This window comes from Uranotaenia lowii, chromosome 2 (assembly GCF_029784155.1).
Source record: "Uranotaenia lowii strain MFRU-FL chromosome 2, ASM2978415v1, whole genome shotgun sequence".
In the NCBI taxonomy this organism is placed as follows: Eukaryota; Metazoa; Arthropoda; class Insecta; order Diptera; family Culicidae; genus Uranotaenia; species Uranotaenia lowii.
In genome coordinates, this window is record NC_073692.1 from 223,722,326 (window position 1) to 223,741,186 (window position 18,861).

General features: G+C 40.1%; 3 protein-coding genes across 3 annotated transcripts; 2 read left to right on the forward strand and 1 right to left on the reverse strand.

Moving 5' to 3' along the window:
- Window positions 1-1,476: 1,476 nt before the first annotated feature.
- LOC129742358 (uncharacterized protein K02A2.6-like) lies at window positions 1,477-7,835 on the forward strand. The gene is made up of 5 exons (XM_055734250.1): window positions 1,477-1,626; window positions 2,783-3,317; window positions 3,384-4,771; window positions 4,875-6,309; window positions 7,312-7,835. The coding sequence occupies exons 1-5, from the start codon at window positions 1,477-1,479 to the stop codon at window positions 7,833-7,835; spliced, it is 4,032 nt and encodes a 1,343-aa protein (XP_055590225.1).
- Window positions 7,836-12,044: 4,209 nt separating this feature from the next.
- LOC129748930 (uncharacterized) lies at window positions 12,045-13,535 on the reverse strand. The gene is made up of 2 exons (XM_055743736.1): window positions 12,427-13,535; window positions 12,045-12,350 (listed from the first exon to the last, which is right to left on the reverse strand). The coding sequence occupies exons 1-2, from the start codon at window positions 13,367-13,369 to the stop codon at window positions 12,346-12,348; spliced, it is 948 nt and encodes a 315-aa protein (XP_055599711.1). The 5' UTR covers window positions 13,370-13,535; the 3' UTR covers window positions 12,045-12,345.
- A 2,294-nt stretch (window positions 13,536-15,829) lies between these two features.
- Window positions 15,830-18,405, forward strand: LOC129745448 (zinc finger protein 85-like). Its single transcript, XM_055738536.1, has 4 exons — window positions 15,830-15,923; window positions 15,988-16,115; window positions 16,227-17,337; window positions 17,456-18,405. Exons 2-4 carry the CDS (start codon window positions 16,081-16,083, stop codon window positions 18,329-18,331), a joined length of 2,022 nt encoding a protein of 673 aa, XP_055594511.1. The 5' UTR covers window positions 15,830-15,923; window positions 15,988-16,080; the 3' UTR covers window positions 18,332-18,405.
- The last annotated feature ends 456 nt before the right edge of the window (window positions 18,406-18,861 follow it).

Here is an 18,861-nt window from a genome sequence, read left to right on the forward strand (position 1 = left end):
AGAATCCTTCAAAAGCTGGTAGGTCCATAATAATGTCATATTGAAAAAAGAATGCTGTTGAAATTAATCATTTTTCTCTCCATTGCAGCAAAATCAGGTTTTTCGCAGTGGCAGTGATTTTTCGGAGAAATTTTCGTGTTCTGGGACGAATCGAGGATCCTGGTGACGGCCATCTGTACAACATCACCGTGCTGGGAATCATCGGATGAAACAAAAATTCCAGGCTGACGCTGTACGTGATGGTGTATATCTTTTTAGGTTATTTTCGGAAATATATGCAAAATTAAAATTTTAAAAGCAGCGTATTCGTTCATAGACAACAGCAAAACCTGAATATTTAGCAAAGATTTCTAATATTTACGATAATAAATCTTAAAATTAACATTCCCGTGTTTTTTTTTACACGACGGCTTTCGTCGCTCGATTTCGTGCATTGTTTTCGATCTAAATTTACACGCCTCAAAAATTATATTCTTGAAAAAAAATACATCGTGATAGAATTTTACATCAAAATCGATGTTCCTTTTTCGTGCATCGTTTTCGGTCTTAAATTACACAAATTTTTCTTGCTGTGTGGTGTGTGGTTTTCACTAAAAATTTCCGATTAGCAAAAGTGAACAAATAAAAACATTATTTTGGTAAAGTATTCCATTTTTTGTAGTTCAAAATTATGTTATGTTTTATAGATCAATTAGAATTCAAATAAGTATTAAAATATTTTACCATATTTCGAAAAATCGTTAAATAAATTACAAAAGAAGGGTGAAAACGCAAGAAATGGATTACAGTGGTGATTTAAAACGCACGTTACATGCCGACATGGCTACTATTATTGAACATACAGTGTCTTTCCGTTATTTATCGAACTGGCGTTAATAAACAAGAATTGAAGCCTTGGCAACTAGGGAGAACATCTCTCTGCAGTGAAGATGAATAATAAATAATTTTATTTGGTTAAAAAAACGATAAAATGAGAAGAAACTAGAGGAATGAGAAAACAGGACTCTGGCTGAATACCTTTATGGGTACGTACAAGAGAAAGAGAGAGAGGACGAGGTTCATGCAAAACGATACTTGTTGGAGGGATCAGTTTGTACAAGATTGTATTGGGTTTGGGCCTGGTAAAAAGAATAAAGCTTGCTTTACTCTTACACAGATTTCCGTTAGAATGACTGCTTCGGAGTGAAATTGAAGTGAAAACTATTGGGCTTGGGCCTGCTAAAAAGAATCAAGCCTGCTCTTCACTCTTACACAGATTTCCATAAGAATGACAGCTAATCGGAGTGAAATTGGAGTGAAGGCTATTGCTTTCTCTGTTTAACACATGAGAAATCGTATACCGCGTTTACGAGCGCTCCCATCGTGTAGGGTTCTACATTAAACATTATAATAAATGCGCATCCCAAAAATGACACTACCTTGATAGTTGTATGCACCATGACAGATGATGCTACCTTGAGAGTTTGAAGTGGGAGAATGACAACCAGCTCGGTACCGGGGAGATTAGTGGTGAGCACGAAAGCGTACGGACGTACTGTAGACGCGTCGATCGGGAATCGTCTTGGAAACGGAAGCAACCTATCTGAGCCATATCCGACAACGTGGCGACGAGGATTAATCGGAAAGGTAAGGTGAATAAGCGTAATTTCGAATGTTTGTTAGTGGATTTTGCTCAATGCAAGTGAATTTGTTTTTTCCGGTCATTAAATTTTCGCTCGACGGCAAAATGGATGCCGAATATACGCGGAGCCCGGGCCCCAAATGACACGAAAAAAGATGGCTACCAAGCTGTCGATTGAACAAAGATAAAAAGAGGATGTAAAAAGTTTAGTGATTTGTTTAGATTGATATGTGTGATTGTGCGAACCATTATGGCCGGGAGCCTAGTAAAACATAGTTGGATGCTGTGTTGGTGACTCTAGTGCTAGAGACTTGTCAGGAAAAGTTGGCTGGGTGCTTGGTGCTTCTATGAGTGACACTTGTGCTGGGAGCCGAGTGTGAGTGAAAATCATAGCTGGGTGCTATGTGTGCGCGACGAAAAAGAAACATAGCTGGGTGCTATGCTTGTTGACACTTGTGCCGGGAGCCGAGTGGGTGAAAATATCATAGCTGGGTGCTATGTGACGAATCAGTAGCATAGCGGGGTGCTTTGCTAAGTAACACTTGTGCCGGGAGCCAAGTGGGAGTGAAAATCATAGCTGGGTGCTATGTGAGCGCGACGAAAAAGAAACATAGCTGGGTGCTATGCTTGTTGACACTTGTGCCGGGAGCCGAGTGGGTGAAAATATCATAGCTGGGTGCTATGTGTATATGACGAATCAGTAGCATAGCTGGGTGCTTTGCTAAGTAACACTTGTGCCGGGAGCCAAGTAGGAGCGAAAATCATAGCTGGTGCTATGTGTGCGTGACGAAAGAGAAGCATAGCTGAGTGCTTCCCTGGATGACATTTTAGTCGGAAGCCGAGTGTGTGTGTACAAAACATAGCAGGGTGCGATGTTCAGTGACACAGTGAAGGGAAACATGGCAGAAGGCTGTGTGGAAGTAAATTGAGTGTTAAGATGAAAAAAAGAGTACAGGGTAGGATTCCAGGCAGATTTGATTATAGCCGTATGCTATGATTAAAATTTTGCCGGAAGTCAAGAGAATTAGTTTTATGCAATGAATGCCGTTATTATGACAATGTTTTAGAATATCGTTGTCCGATGTCATATTGAGAAAAAAAAACTATTGCCACAAAGCAAAGGATACTTAGGTTTGTTTTTCCAATCTCTGTTACTTTCAGATGGAAGAAACCAGACCCCTGCCCATGTTCCGCTGCGAACAAATTGAGAGCAAAAAGTTGGCTAAAGCTTGGCAAGAATGGAAAGGCTCATTGGAGTACTATTTCGATTCTTACCAGATAAGCGACCAGAAGATCATGCGGTCTAAAATGCTGCATTTAGGAGGACCGCAACTTCAAAAGGTGTTCAGGAGCCTGGACGGTACAGAGGATTTCCCTGTCGTTCTTCTTGAGAAGAGATATTACGATTTGGCTATCGAAAGGTTGGATGCCTACTTTAAGCCTCGTAGTCAGGACGTCCTGGAACGACACATACTACGTAACATGAAACAGGGAGCCAACGAACGTTTCTCCCATTACGTGTTACGCTTGCGTCAGCAAGTGAGCGATTGTGGTTTGGAAAAGTTTCCCGACGAAGCTCGAAACATCATTGAAGAGCTTATGATGGTGGATGTCATTGTAGAGGGCTGCAATTCGCAAGAACTGAAACGTAAGATTCTAGAAAAGGATCGTTCTCTAACCGAAATTGAAGCGTTAGGTGAGTTCATTCTGTTTTATCTTAATTTATTTCAAGAGGATTTTTTATCCTTCGTGGTCCTTGTAGGTGAGTCACTGGAGAGTGTGATAATCCAAGAAAAGGAGATGAAGGTTGGTACCCGGAACGAAATGGTTGGGCAATCTGAGGTCTGCAGAATAAGATCAAATAGAGCACCATCTAATCGTCGGCAAGACAGATTTTTAAAACGTTTCGTCACAGGACGTAGCAAGGGAGGAGAGAAAAAACCTGGAACTGTATGCTACGCATGTGGTCGATATGGTCACATTTCAACGTCCTCAGAGTGTCCAGCCATCGGACAAGAATGTCGCAAGTGCAAGAAAACAGGACATTTCGAAAGCGTTTGTCGTAAACGCTCGCTGTATGCAAAAGCAAAGTCACCGCCGAAAAAAGTTCAAGCCATTGACGATATCAGTGTGCCAATTGTGAATGAAGCGAAAGTAGAGCCTGAGAATAGCAACAAAGTCTACTACACTTTCTACACAGGCAGTCAGGCCAACGTATTCAATTGCAACATTGGTGGCACAATGGTGGAAGTCTTCATCGACTCGGGGTCTGAGCTGAATTTGATAACTACTGAAACATGGGAGCAGATGAAAGCTCAACGGGTCGTTGTGTCAAATTGCAAAAAGGGTTCCGACAAGATTCTTAAGGCCTACGGAAGTACGAAACCGCTTCATATTCTTGGTACTTTTGAAGCCAAAGTTGAAATAGGAAAACAATCAGCTGATGCGATTTTCTTCGTTGTCGACGGCGGGCAAAGGAACTTACTCGGTGATGTTACATCTAAGAAACTGGGCATCCTCAAGATCGGTTTGGGAGTGAATGCAATCACGGATACCGAAGAATTGAAACGTTCACCATTTTCTAAAATTTCTGGAGTCAAAGTTCGTATTGAAATGGATCCCAATGTGAAACCGGTGTTTCAACCTCTTCGACGTATACCCATCCATTTGGAGAGCGCCATTAACGAAAAATTGGAAGAGTTACTACGACGTGATATCATTGAGGTTAAACGTGGCCCTGCGACGTGGGTATCCCCACTGGTGGTAGCGACCAAAGCAAATGGTACAATAAGGTTGTGTATCGACTTGAGACGCGTTAATCAGGCAGTGGTTCGAGACCGTCATCCAATGCCGGTAATTGAGGAGGTTATTGCGAAAGTCGGTAAGGGCAGAGTATGGAGCGTTCTGGATGTAATGGATGCTTTCTTCTTATTGGAACTTGAAGAAGATTCGAGAGATATCATGACCTTCATTACCCACCGGGGATTATACAGGTTCAAACGCTTGCCTTTTGGACTTGTATCCGCACCGGAAATTTATCAGCGTACCATGGATGAGATATTGGTAGACTGCGAGGGTGCATACTGGTATCTCGATGATATCGGCGTTGAGGGTAGTACTTTGGAAGAACATGACATCCGATTGGAAAAGGTATGAGTCATTTATTTGATGTTATAAGAGAAAAACGAAAATAAACAACATGTCAATGATTGATTCTACTTTGTTTATTTTCTCGTTCACACAACGATTTTAGGTCCTTAAAAGGCTCAAGGATAGAGGAGTTGTCCTCAACTGGGCAAAATGCAAATTCCGCGTCACTGAATTTGAGTTCTTGGGATACAAAATATGTCCGCAAGGTATAACCCCTTCCGCTGTTAAACGCGATGCTCTAGCTTCTTTTCGTCGTCCGGTGAATGAAAGCGAGGTCAGGAGTTTTCTGGGCTTGGCCAATTATATGGGGAAATTCATCCCAAATTTAGCAGAGCTCGATGAACCACTAAGAAGATTGATTCAAAAAGGGATTAAATATCATTGGGGAGCAGTAGAAGAAAAGGCTTTCAATGATATTAAATTTTCTCTGACGCGAGCCAGCTGTCTTGGATTTTTCAACTCGAGGGATGATACCTCAGTGTTCGCAGACGCAAGCCCTGTTGCTTTGGGGGCAGTCCTTGTCCAAACAAACGACAAGAAAGAAGCTAGAGTTATCTGCTACGCTTCAAAATCGCTTACGGAGACAGAAAAGCGATACTGCCAAACCGAGAAGGAGGCCCTCTCGCTAGTTTGGAGCGTTGAAAAATTCCAGAACTATTTGATAGGAAGGAAGTCTAATCTTCTGACGGACTGCAAAGCCTTAACATTCTTGTTTGCTCCTACCTCCAAACCATGTGCTCGCATTGAAAGATGGGTATTACGCCTACAGAGTTTCCAGTATAAAATAATTCACATTCCTGGACAGAGTAATATTGCCGATGTCTTGTCACGATTGACTACGCTCACCCCACAAGCATTCGATGAATCAGAGGAAATCATAATCAAAGAGATAGTTTCAGCTGGAACCAATACTTTTGCACTGACTTGGGCAGAAGTTGTATCTGCTAGTCGTGAAGACTCAACTATAAGGTTGGTTCAAGAAGCTCTAACCGCAAATAAATTTGACGAGTTGCCTTTGTGTTTTAAACTGATAGTTACTGAGCTATGTTTTGTTGATGATGTTCTGCTAAGAGGTGATCGCATTGTCATACCTAGTGAGCTGCAGCAGCGTATTTTGCAGCTGGCACATGAGGGGCACCCCGGCATCAGAATGATGAAAGCACATCTGCGGGCTAATGTGTGGTGGCCCAAGATGGATCAACATGTGGAGACATTCGTTAAGGCCTGTCGAGGATGTGCGCTCGTGTCCGCTCCTAATCCACCAGAGCCTATGATTAGGAAGAAGTTCCCAACTGGTCCATGGGAGCATATCGCCATAGACTTTCTAGGACCACTCCCCGAGGGAGAAAGTCTATTAGTTTGTATCGACTACTATAGTCGATATTTAGAAATAATCGAGATGCGGGATATCACAACGACAAGCGTTATTGAACAACTGTTGATATTATTCTCTCGATATGGCATCCCTCATTTTCTGAGAGCGGATAATGGGCCGCAATTTTCTTCAGAAGAGTTCCGATCTTTTTGTATTGAACAGGGTATAAATCTGGAATCAACAATACCATACTGGCCACAAATGAACGGTGAAGTGGAGCGCCAAAATCGTTCAATTTTGAAACGCCTCAGAATTTCGCAAGAGTTAGGAAAAGATTGGCGGAAGGAATTATATCAGTATCTATTAACATACCACTCAGCAATTCATCCCAACAAACATTTTTGCTGATTAAAAACGCCAATTCTCTGATCGTATGCTGTTTTGAGGTGCTGATTGCTGTTTCAGCTTTCTGGCTGAAGAAAGAAATATTTCAGCGCTGTTTCAGCGTATAAGGAAGTTTTATTTCAGCCAATAGAAAGTAGGGGAAAATTGGCTGAAGAATAACTCGTTCAGCCTTTGTCCAACCATTTTTGACACCTTCAAATTTGACAGCCGTCAGCTGTACAAGGGTAGCTTCGAAAGCGTCTTTCAGCAATACCAAACTTTTTGTTATTCATGACGAATCAAAATAATTATCTTTTGAATCGTCTAATGATTCGAGATTTCTCATTTTGCATTTTGAAATGGCCTTGCCGGGAAATTAACATTTTATTCTCGTAGCAATTTCAATTTCTTCATATGAAATTGACCTTGGTTGAGAAATATTTTGGTCGCTTAAGAGCGACACTTTTCTGTTCCTTCGCAGAATGCATGGATGGTTCTGCCTTCTGCGGCATGAGACCAACAAGTCGTAGGTTCAAAGTTCGAGACAAGTTCAAATGAAGAAAAAATAACACGGGAGGGGAAAATTAGCTGGCGAACATCGGACATACATCGGTCAACATTCTTTTTGTTTTTTTTTGTTGCTCCGTCAATTGACGTTTCATGTGGTTTCATGTCATCTTCGCTGATTAATTTCTCCAGATCTCGATGTTTAAGGGCTGAACAGCAGCTTCTCTCTGAATTTGGGTTGCCTTCTTTCAGCAAGATAGCTGATTTAAAATTAGAACTAAACAATGTTTCAGCGGTTGTTCAGCAAAAAATGTTTGTTGGGATCCTACAACAGGGCGAGCGCCTGCTGAGCTGATGTTCGGGAGGCGTTTACGTTCAAAGCTGCCAGGTGTACCTACATCTATAAGCAATGATGAGGAAGCACGAGACCACGATATGATTCAAAAGGAAAAGGGGAGAGTATACGCTGATCTTCGCCGGAGAGCACGACCGAGTGGAATTGAAGTAGGAGATCATGTTCTAGCCAAGCGGATGAAAAAAGATAACAAGCTAAATTCCGAATTCGCTCCCGAAGAATTTGTTGTTACCAGTAAACAAGGGACGGACGTCATGATTCGCTCTTCATCATCTGGAAAGGAATTCAGGAGAAGTGCAGCACACCTTAAAGTCATTCCTGTAAAACCAACGGAAGGAGATACATCAGTGTCTACCCCTGTTCCAGACGACATAGATGTTGAAGGACCTTCGGGATGTTTGGAAGAGCAGGCATCCGAGAAGCAAACAGCTAGTAAGCCAACAGGAAGATCAACCAGGGTTCGATCAGAACCAAGTAAACTTAAAGATTTCATTACATATTGAACGATAAATTTCTTAACATTTCTTTTAAAGAAAGGGTGGGATGTAGGGTTCTACATTAAACATTATAATAAATGCGCATCCCAAAAATGACACTACCTTGATAGTTGTATGCACCATGACAGATGATGCTACCTTGAGAGTTTGAAGTGGGAGAATGACAACCAGCTCGGTACCGGGGAGATTAGTGGTGAGCACGAAAGCGTACGGACGTACTGTAGACGCGTCGATCGGGAATCGTCTTGGAAACGGAAGCAACCTATCTGAGCCATATCCGACACATCGCTCATGGGCGATGGAAGCAAAAAGTTATTCTTTCTCTCCTTAAGAAAAAACCCTTTAGAACTGTCAAAAATTGGGTGAAATTATAGCTGCATGCCACTTGCACTAATGCAAAACCATCACCCAAATTTGTCGGCGCTTCCATCGCCTATTGCTTGCTCTGTTAAACACATGATAAATCGTATACCGGGATTGCGAGCGCGCCCGTCGCCAATCAGATGATAGTCGACAGGCACGTTTCTAAAGATTAAGGATTTGAAACGTTTTACGTTTTAGGATGAAAAACGTTTTAAAATGCGGTTTATCGGTGACGTTAGACCATTAGTTTCATGAATCGTTTCAAACCTCAAATAACGGTGCGTTAGTAAATTGATTTTTTTAAGGTTTTAAAGGTCGATCGATTTTTCTGCATTGTTTATAATTTGGAAATTATGACCAAAAATAATTCCCCCGAAAAACTCTCCGAACACTTGGCATCACTGACTGAACAATAAATTAAAATTTTGGTTGTACCCCTCGTTCACGTTATGTCGACTTTAGTCAGAGCTGCCAGATTTTATAAAATTAGTACTAAAATATTCAAATTTTCTTCAAGAATAATTTTTAAACATATTTTTCAATGTTTAATAACTGAAATCATTATTCGAGATATAGGTCGATATTTTTCATTAATTAATGGTAAAACTTCTACTTATGTTTAACGGTTTGCAGCAACACATTTAAATATAAATCAAATTTTGAAAAATACTGCACAGAAAAAAATATACAGTATTTTTTTACAATGGTATTATATATGTTTGAATTTCTCAATGGCTGTACAGAAGAAACACATCCGCTTGGTACTAAGTATAAATTTATTCTGCTTGATGATTTTACCGCGATGATTGGCGTAACACTCTCTCTCTTTCTATCTTGACAAATGTTTCTCCCTACAACAGTGCAAAATCATTTTAATCAAAACTGGGTTATTATTACACGCTTCCTTTTTTTTATGTTGTCCATTCACCATAGTATTTCGGCGTTTTAACACTACGACCACTGCGAGTGCGAATTTCAGGAAGGATGGTAGAAGAAGGATGAACCACAGTTTCACTATCCTCAGAATCTACTACATCAGAATTTTCTGATGCAGTTTCGTAATATGACGATTTCATATCACTTCCTGATAAAGAACTTCTGCAGCTGTCATTCAGCTGCGTATTCCTTCTACCATCGCTTGGGTGATCAACTTTAGGAGCAGACGATCGAACAATGTTTTGATTATTTGGAAAGTCCAACGTTTGTTGCTCATACAATATTTCACTGCTATCGAAATCATTATTTCTGGTTTTAGAGATAAAGCGCCTGTTTCTATGATAATGATTATTAAACCTATCAGCTATTATATAAGATCTACCGTTCACATTTCTCACGATTCTACCGTAATTCCATTCTTTACCAGTTTTTTTGAACATTACAGTCTCTCCTTCATTCAGTGAAGGTAAAGGTTTAGAATGTTGATCGTAGTATGTTTTCTGCTTATTGCGCTTTATATCAAACCTTTCCTGAACGATCCTTTCTTCTACACTTGCTCTCTTAAGAAGAAGTCCATCTACGGGAAGCATAGTCTTTACCTGCCGTCCAAAAAATAATTGAGCTGGTGATAATTTCATGCTCGCGACAGGAGTCGTATTATACTCCAAAATCCTGTATTGATACAGCTCAATTTCATTAGCCTCATAGCAACGTTTTAAGAGATTTTTAGCAATTGCAACACCTTTCTCTGCTAATCCATTACTTTGTGCATATCGAGGACTAGAGAAAACGAATTGTGTATTGCACCGATTTGCGAACATCCTACAGGTTTCTGAATTAAACGGCACATTATCACACCGGATTTCAGTAGGATAACCATAGCAACAGAATAATTTATCAAGGAAATTCACAACGGAATCTGCAGTTTTATCAAGTAATTTACCAGCACAAAGAAACCCCGAATAGGAATCAATAAGCGACAGATAACTGTACCCAGCATATTCAAAAATATCAATGGAAACCTTGTGAAATGGATAAAATGGTTTATCATCTTGTACCAACGGCTCTTTTTGATTGTTTCTTTGAAACTTGTCACATATTGCACATGATTTTACTATATCCGTGATATCTTTCGTTAAACCAGGCCAGAAAACGTGCATACGAGCTCGAGCAAGGGTTTTTTCTATTCCCATGTGAGGAGCATGCAACCATTTACATATTCTTTCTTGCATGTCAGTAGGTATTACCAATCGATGGTTTTTAAAGAGAAGATCCTGTTCAAAATGCAACTCATCTTTTATCTTATAAAAGGACTGCGCTAGGTTGTCGAGTTTGTGGTACGAAGGCCAGCCTTCTTTAACATATTTGCACACGCGGCTGTATTTTTCATCCTTGCGAAGCGCTTCAACGCACAAGTTACGGTTATCTTCAGACATACATATTCGTTTGGTAACAGCATGGATTAAACCAGTCAAATGCATAGTGTCTTCTACGGGGTCATTCAGGGGAGCTCTAGACAAACAGTCAGCAATCAACATTTCTTTTCCAGGTTTATAAACAATTCTCAACCCAGGATACTTCAAAAGAAACATAAACATTCTCTGCAAACGTGCTGTTACTGAATCTATGTCACGATTTATCAAAGAGGACAACGGTTTATGATCCGAATGTACATCAAAATCCCGACCGTACACAAAATAATGAAACCGTTCACACGCAAAAACAATCGCCAGTAGCTCTTTTTCGATTTGTGCCCATCGCTGTTCGCTCTTGGTAAGACATCTAGAAGCGAAAGCCACTGGTTTTCCATTTTGTAAAAGAACACTACCCATACCGTCCTTAGAACTATCAGTTTGAATAACTATAGGTTTCGAAGGATCATATATAGCAAGAACAGGAGGAACGGTAATAGATTCAGTGAGATCCCTAAGCTCTTTTGTGTGCTTTGATGTCCAACACCATTTTGTGTCCTTTCTAGTTAGATCACGCATTAAAGCTGTTCGCTGAGACAAGTTAGAAATAAATTTCGCCAAATATTTAAATAGCCCTAACAACCGCATAACGTCTGTCTTATTCTCAGGTTTTCGGAAATCGGTTATAGCACGTATATACTTATTGTCTGGTTTGATGGTGCCATCAGCAATAACGTGCCCCATAAACGTAACCTCTCCACAACGATACTGCATTTTGCCTGAATTAAAGCGAATATTATTTTCCTTAGCTCGCTCCATCACAACTCTTAATGTTGTGTCATGCTCATTACTATCAGCTCCAGCGATTATAAGGTCATCAAAGTATACTTCAACACCTGGAATGTCTCCAAATATTTGGACCATTTTTTTCTGGAACATTTCAGGTGCACTATTGAGTCCAAAAGGAACCCGATTCCATTTATATCTACCATACGGTGTCATGAACGTTGTCAGATCTGAGCTCTTCTGGTCAAGCTCTAATTGCCAGAAACCACTTTTCAAATCTAACACAGTGAAGACTTTCTTTCCAGGCAGGCGACTCATTATACCATCTACGGTCGGTATTAAAAAGTGTTCACGCTTGATACACGCATTTAGGGGCTTTGGGTCTAAACAAATCCTCAACGAACCATTTGGTTTTTCAACAATTTGGATATTGTTGACCCAATCTGTAGGATAATCAACAGAACTTATAATGGATTGAGCCACCAAAACATCTAACTCATTTTTTAATCTGTCTAATAGTTGAAGGGGAAGACGCTTTTTGTAGTGCAAGCTTGGTACTGAACCCTCTTTTAGAACAATGGAACATATACCCGGACACTTACCCAAACCCTCGAAGATATCTTTGTAAAGTTCCACAAAATCATCTGGACAGGTTGGAAGGGGAACATTAGTTTCAACGGAACAAATACGTTTGATTAATTCAAACTCAATACAAGACTCCAATCCCAGCAGAGGCTCCAGTTTATTATCAACTATCAAGAAAGGTGCATTATACTTTTTGCCTTGAGCCGTATCAATACAGGTTAGGTTTACTTCACCGTGAATTTTTATTTCATTGGAACTATAATCGACAACATGAAACTTCTTACCACCAATCAATTGCACATTCAAGCTTTTAGCGACATTGAGAGGGATACAATTTATATCGGATCCGGTATCTAGTTTAAATGTCACTGGTCTGTTCTGAATAGTATATGTTTTCATCCATCTAACCCGATTGGTATTTTCATTTGTTGAACTTATTCTGTAATCAGATAGAATAATTTGCCCTAGCTTTAATGCACTGTTGACCTGATTATCAAAATTTCTACCAGACTCACCTGTGTTACGCCAGTCGATTGAACGAACGTTTTTTATATTAAACTTGTTGCTCCCGTCCCTTGGTGCTCGATACTCCCTACCGCCATCCGAGGATTTGCAGAATCGCTGATAATGTCCGATGATACCACATCGCCTACACTTGATTTCTTTCGCTGGACACTGCTGACGATGTTGACGATCAAACGGCTGCCCACAATTGAAGCATGATCGTTTTACAAGCTCAACTTTCTGTGGCTCGGAAACAGCAGCTTGCTCCATCACTGTCTTGACCTCCATGGCACCATTCCTATCCAACAGTTGCTTATTTGCAGCAGCTGTTTCGTACACTTTGCACATTTCAACGACTTGATGTAATGGATTATCCCTTCCATCCAATAGTTTCAATTGGAGAACTTTGTCCTCAACCCCGACGATGATACGATCACGTAACATTCTATCCGCGTACGATGTATGACAGTTAGTACACTCATATTCACAAAACTGCACTTGTGTGCGTAGTTCAGTCTCGAAACTAGAAAACGACTGTTTTTCACTTTGCCTAATGGCATTAAATTTGAATGCTTCCATAGTTATGTTTTTCTTCGGAAGGCAGTAATCATCAAAAGCTTTGATGACATCACACAACGTACGGCGAGCAGCAGCAACAACAACATGATTCACATCACCTCTTTCACCGTCGGCTTCTTCTTCCTCATCCATTCCTGGTTCCGTTCCGAACATTCCGTCGAAGCTACCATCGTTCGGAAACAGCGAATTATAAATTTCAACTCCGCGGTTGCCTACCAACCACAGGAATGTGGCGATTTTGTTTTGCTCCGGCTCATTCATCTTATTTGTGGCAATAAGATAAATTGAGAAAATCTGCTTCCACTTAGGCCACTCGCGAGACAAATTGGAACAGTCCAAAGGCTGCGGCAAACGCAGCTCCATACTTGACGCCATCTTTGATGCAACGACAAGCTCCCTTTTAGTACCGAAAAGTTTCTCTTTTTACTCTTCTGCAATCCGATTAAAACATTTGCACTTGCGGAACCGATTTTATTAAGCGACACGACACTACTATCGATCAGAAAAGATTAACTTCTGACACCATGTTTGAATTTCTCAATGGCTGTACAGAAGAAACACATCCGCTTGGTACTAAGTATAAATTTATTCTGCTTGATGATTTTACCGCGATGATTGGCGTAACACTCTCTCTCTTTCTATCTTGACAAATGTTTCTCCCTACAACAGTGCAAAATCATTTTAATCAAAACTGGGTTATTATTACAATATACGTACCGCGTAAAAAAACCGTGTTTATACCTGATAACTTGAGACATGAAACATCAGACATGAGACCCAAAACCAGAGAACTGAGGCATGAAGCATTGAGAGTTTATGTCTCAGATCTCAGGTCTCGACCCTCAAGATTTCAAGCCTCAGGTCTCAGGTTTCATGTCTCATGCCCCATGTCTATGGTCCATTATCTCTGCATGGTTTCACCTTCCAAGCAGCAAAGCTAAGATTTTACCAACATTAATGAAATTCGCAAAAACCGCATTAAAAACCATGCTTTTTCCCGAAAACTGTGTTATAAAAATCGTGCAAAAAACCCTTGTGATAAATAACTTCTTTAATTGCTCGACAATATAACAGAATATAAAATATAATGCGAATAAAATCAGATTTCCAGATTGAAAGATTTTCTTAGAGCAAGTCCAATGGTGTTGGGAAAAAGTGGTAGGAATTTTGACAGCTGTAGCACAGATGGGAATTTTTCTATCGTGAAATATAGAACAAAAATGTTGGCCATCCACCGCGGTGTGATAGAATACGAAGGTATAAAATCGAAAGCAACCAGCGATGCCAATTGAATTTGCTTTTCAGTAATTTTACTGACATTTTGTATTTTGAATTCACCGTTTGAAAATTTAAATCAATTATCTTTATTCAACCATCGAATTCAAATAAAAGTGTTAGCACATTGAGGGCACTAAGGAAATCTAAGCCGTGAAACACCAAACCCTTGGCATTCTATATCTCGGAAGGAAATTCTAATGTTTTTGAAATTGTTTAAATTTTGTAGTTGAAAGTTTCATTATGGAGTTAATAACATCTTAATATTTGCGCCAAGTGAAAAAAATGAGAATTCTCGGGTTTGGTCCGCAATGTGTTAATACGAAAATTTCAGTATGTTTGGATCTCGCACATTGAGAGTGATTTACTGTGTAGAACATTTCGGATTTCAGAATTTTACTTTTAACAAACTTACATTGGCTAGCCTATTTTTTATTATTACTAACTCGAACATATTAAAACATCGTTTTAAAGCAAGATCCGCAGATCGGTGGGATCGCTGGAAACCAACCGAGAGACCACAGCGCTCCGGAGTAGTTCTTAAATGGATCGAGGGCTTTTTTCCCAGCTGCAGTAGCGTCCATCACTTTCGCACAAATTCCAGAGGTTTGTTTCCGGAGCCTGCATTATGCTCGAACAAATCAGGCTTTAATGAATAAGGGTCAACTCTGTACAGATTCCGGAAACACCACCTAAAATATGAAATATTGGTTTTTTATTTTCAAATTATTTGCCAGTGCTTTTCGCGTTCATTTACCTGACAAAAGTATACAATTTTCTACATTCCGATAATTCTGGAATGAGGTACACTGTGTCCAGGGTTTGCTGCTACCGAAAAGTTGATGTAGACTGAATTTTTTTTTCCCGATGTATCCAGCGAATCCCCGCAGGAGCTCCGTTTTCTAAAGCTGCTGGAGCCATAAACAACGGCGTTAAAAAATTTCTACCGAATATTCCGACGGATTTTTTTTCTAAAACGAATCACTTTAACTTTATAAAACCGCGAAAACAAAAGAAACGAGCTGAATTATACAGCTGTCTGGCATCTCTGCGCCACATGTTTTCGATAAAAAAAGTGATGGTGCGCGCAATTGGCCATGGGTTATGGAAATTTGGTTTTAATTTTGAAAGAGTTTATTAACTTGTTTATAATTCATATCAATTTTAGTTATGATACTCAATAATGAAACATGAAAATATCATATAACATTAAAATTTCAATTTGCTAAATTTACATTTTTTCCCTTAACCAAGGTTTCGAACATAAGAAAGGTGGCAGCACCGAAGCGTTTCACGCACGAATACTGTTTTGCAACGCCGGCTCTATCACTCGGTTCGGTGTTGCAAATCATCGTGTTTTTCTATCACCCTCAGCCAAAAAGTGTTATACGATATAAATTTTACAGCACGAAACTGTTCGAATATCAGATTTTCCCAACACCGGTGTACGGCAAAAGTCTTGTGATGTGTTGTAAACCATCGAAATTTCCAACTCCATCTCAACCAGTGAACTTGCTCTAAGCTGGGAAGTGAGTATATCACATGATTAAGCACAAATGGCAGCACTGATTTATGTCGACTTCCGCCGTCTTCTCGCATCGGTCGTGTTTTGTTTTGATTTTGTGACAAAAATATTTTCGTATTTAGACGATCGGTGAATTCTAAACTTATTTTAATTTTTGTAGTTTTAAATGGTAAAATTATAACGTTATTTTCAGCATGAAGGCTACATCACACCTGTCACTAGTGTTTTAGCATTAGATCGTTGAATAACTGTCCTGTTGTAAAGATACCGGTCGGAAAGTGCAGAAATGGATTACAACTCGTACAACAACAAACCCCCCTAGTGAGTATTTCAGTTCGATTTGTTTTGTTGCCGAAATTTTAAATTTTAAAACCCATGATTTTGCTTATTGTAATGCATTTATTGACCGTTTTTATAAAAAAACACTTGCAGTGCGGTGTCCAATCAATCGGTACCCGGCGTATCCGGATTCTTTCAGGCTGGATCTTCCGGTTCGCCCTTTTTAAAGGTACTAAATCCACCAATGATACTCAAGCAAGAACCCTCCGGCAATAATGCTTCGCTGGGTGGAAACGTGACACCTCCAGTCAACTATAGCCAAACTGCGGCATCAAGTTACCCAATCCCAGCGCAGGATCCTGATCAAAAAGCAATATACTATGCCAAGCCTTTGGATCTTCAATTGATAAACCCGTATTTACCAGGACATCAACAACAAAATCAAAACTTTCAAGTGGCTCATGAGTATCACCCTGAGCATTCCAACACGTCTACAATTAGCACGGCAACAGCAGGTGAACCTCAGCAGCAACCTTCGTACAGTGTTCAGCAGACCTCTTCTACGATTCCCGAGTCTAAAGCAATTCATGTCATTTCTCAAGTCGTTAATCCAACACCAACTGCTGCACCTAAACCGGTTTTTGCCTGTGAGGTGTGTCCCAAAACTTTCGATTCCAAGGCCAAGATTGAGAAACATTCCCGGATTCATAATGAGGATCTGTCTTTCGACTGTCGGATGTGCGCCAAGAAGTTTAAAAGTCAAAGTACTCTCACTTGCCACGAGAAAGTTCACGGGGAGAACGGTGTCGACAATAATTTTTCCTGCGTAACATGCGGCAAAGTGTTCAAGTCCGAGGAAAAGCTGCAGATTCACACCCGTTTGCACACCGGAGAAAAGCCTTACCAGTGTAAGATCTGTTCTAAGTGCTTCAACCATCAATCGAATCTGATCGCGCACTCCAGAACTCACGAGAAGGTGAAGAAAGCTCTCAAATGTGACAAGTGCAACAAGACGTTGGACAACGAAGAAAGAATGGCCATTCATATGCGGCTCCACACCGGCGAAAAACCGTACAAATGCTCCTACTGCGACAAACGCTTCAATCACAAAAGCACGGTCTGCACGCACGAGAAAACGGTCCACATTGCATCGAATGCGTACAAATGCAATCGCTGTTACAAAACCTTCAACCAGAAGTGCCAGCTTCAGTATCACGAAAAGTTGCAGGAACCGCACACAATACCTTGCGACGAGTGTGGGAAGGTCAGTGACATTCTAATTTTTCTTTTGTTATTCATTTTTACTTGAAATTTAGAAATTTTCTCTCTTTGTAATATTTTTTGATAATAATATTTCATTGTCATTGTCATTGTTTTTTCAGGATTTCTGTTACCAAGCCAGCCTGAAAGAGCACATGTTCAAAGTGCACTTCCCACGCAAGAAAAAAGACGGAATCTTTCCCCCAACCGGAAAAGGACGCAACAAATTTAAATGCAACGTTTGTGATAGGCGTTTTTACTACAAACGTGCGCTAGAAATGCATATGGGGGTGCACGATGCGTCGCTAGATGTGAACATACTTTACTTCTCGTGCAATTACTGTCCAGAAACATTCACTAACGAGACTGAGCTGAACGATCATGAAGCTCAACATGTGGCAAATGGGACAACTGATTTCTTGGAAAATATGAAGGCGCTGGAAAAAGAAGACCAAGACCCGGATAGTGTGCTGGGAAAGTTTCCCTGTCCGTTGTGCTTTACTCGATTTGATGATCTTCCGGCTCTTAAGGAACACCACAAAATTCACCTCTGCTCGAAAGCGGAAGATTGTGATAAATGCAAACACACCTTAGAGGAAGATTATGATTTAACCGAGAGCACCTACGACGAATCGGAGGACAAGCAAGAAACAGAGTGTCATATGTGCGAACTGAAGCTGGCTTCATTCGAGCTGTTCCAGAATCATTTTTACTATCATACCTCGCGAGCACCTTTCTATTGTTACCAATGCCGGAAAGAGTTCCAGGATCGGAAGGAACTTTACGCTCACTCCAAGACGCACGCCCCGCGAGATGCCGAGTCATATACCTGTGAAATCTGCGCCAAGGTGTTCTCGACGAAGGGCAACTTCCATAGACATCTAAAGTCGCATGATACGGTACGGGCATTTGCGTGCGATCGATGTTTCAAACAGTACGACTACAAAAGTGCACTGGATATGCATTTGAAGCGGTCCCATGGCATCGATTATTCGTAAAATGGTTAAACCGAAAGCTTATAAGATCTTAAAATAAATATTATTAAGAAACAATTAGTTGCTAAACAAAACTATTCGCTTTGAATTCAATTTTCATTTTTAAATTGATATATGAAAGAAAACCATTACCTTATTGCCTACCTTTCTGCCCAATGAAATTAATGTGAACGTGACAAAATGTTTCAAACAATTCCTTGAAGACTTAAATTTACTTCAGAAACGTATAAATTCTTTCAATGGTCGTCCAGCTATGAAGCACATACTAATGATATAAACGTCTATTTTAGTTACATTAATTTTCTTATGAAAGTGTTTAGAATTATCAAATGAATAAAATATTTATTCACAAATTGCCTTTTTATTTAAGAAGGAATGATCATAATGGGTTAATCTTCATAAAGAATGTCTTTGTCTTTAGCCCATTTTATTCTTACATACATATGGGCGTTTAATGTTTGAGGCATCAGATCGATGTAATACATACATTTCGGCGTTTTCAAAGTACCTGCTTTTATGAGATGAGCAAAAAG

Bases quoted from the DNA above. Each gene is read 5' to 3' on its own strand.
- LOC129742358 (XM_055734250.1), top strand. From the start codon at position 1,477: ATGACAACCAGCTCGGTACCGGGGAGATTAGTGGTGAGCACGAAAGCG. The intron at 1,627-2,782 runs GTAAGGTGAATA...TGTTACTTTCAG, and splicing joins GACGAGGATTAATCGGAAAG to ATGGAAGAAACCAGACCCCT. The intron at 6,310-7,311 runs GTATAAATCTGG...ATCCTACAACAG, and splicing joins ATCTTTTTGTATTGAACAGG to GGCGAGCGCCTGCTGAGCTG.
- LOC129745448 (XM_055738536.1), top strand. From the start codon at position 16,081: ATGGATTACAACTCGTACAACAACAAACCCCCCTA. The intron at 16,116-16,226 runs GTGAGTATTTCA...AAACACTTGCAG, and splicing joins TACAACAACAAACCCCCCTA to TGCGGTGTCCAATCAATCGG. The intron at 17,338-17,455 runs GTCAGTGACATT...TTGTTTTTTCAG, and splicing joins CTTGCGACGAGTGTGGGAAG to GATTTCTGTTACCAAGCCAG.
- LOC129748930 (XM_055743736.1), bottom strand. From the start codon at position 13,369: ATGGCGTCAAGTATGGAGCTGCGTTTGCCGCAGCCTTTGGACTGTTCC.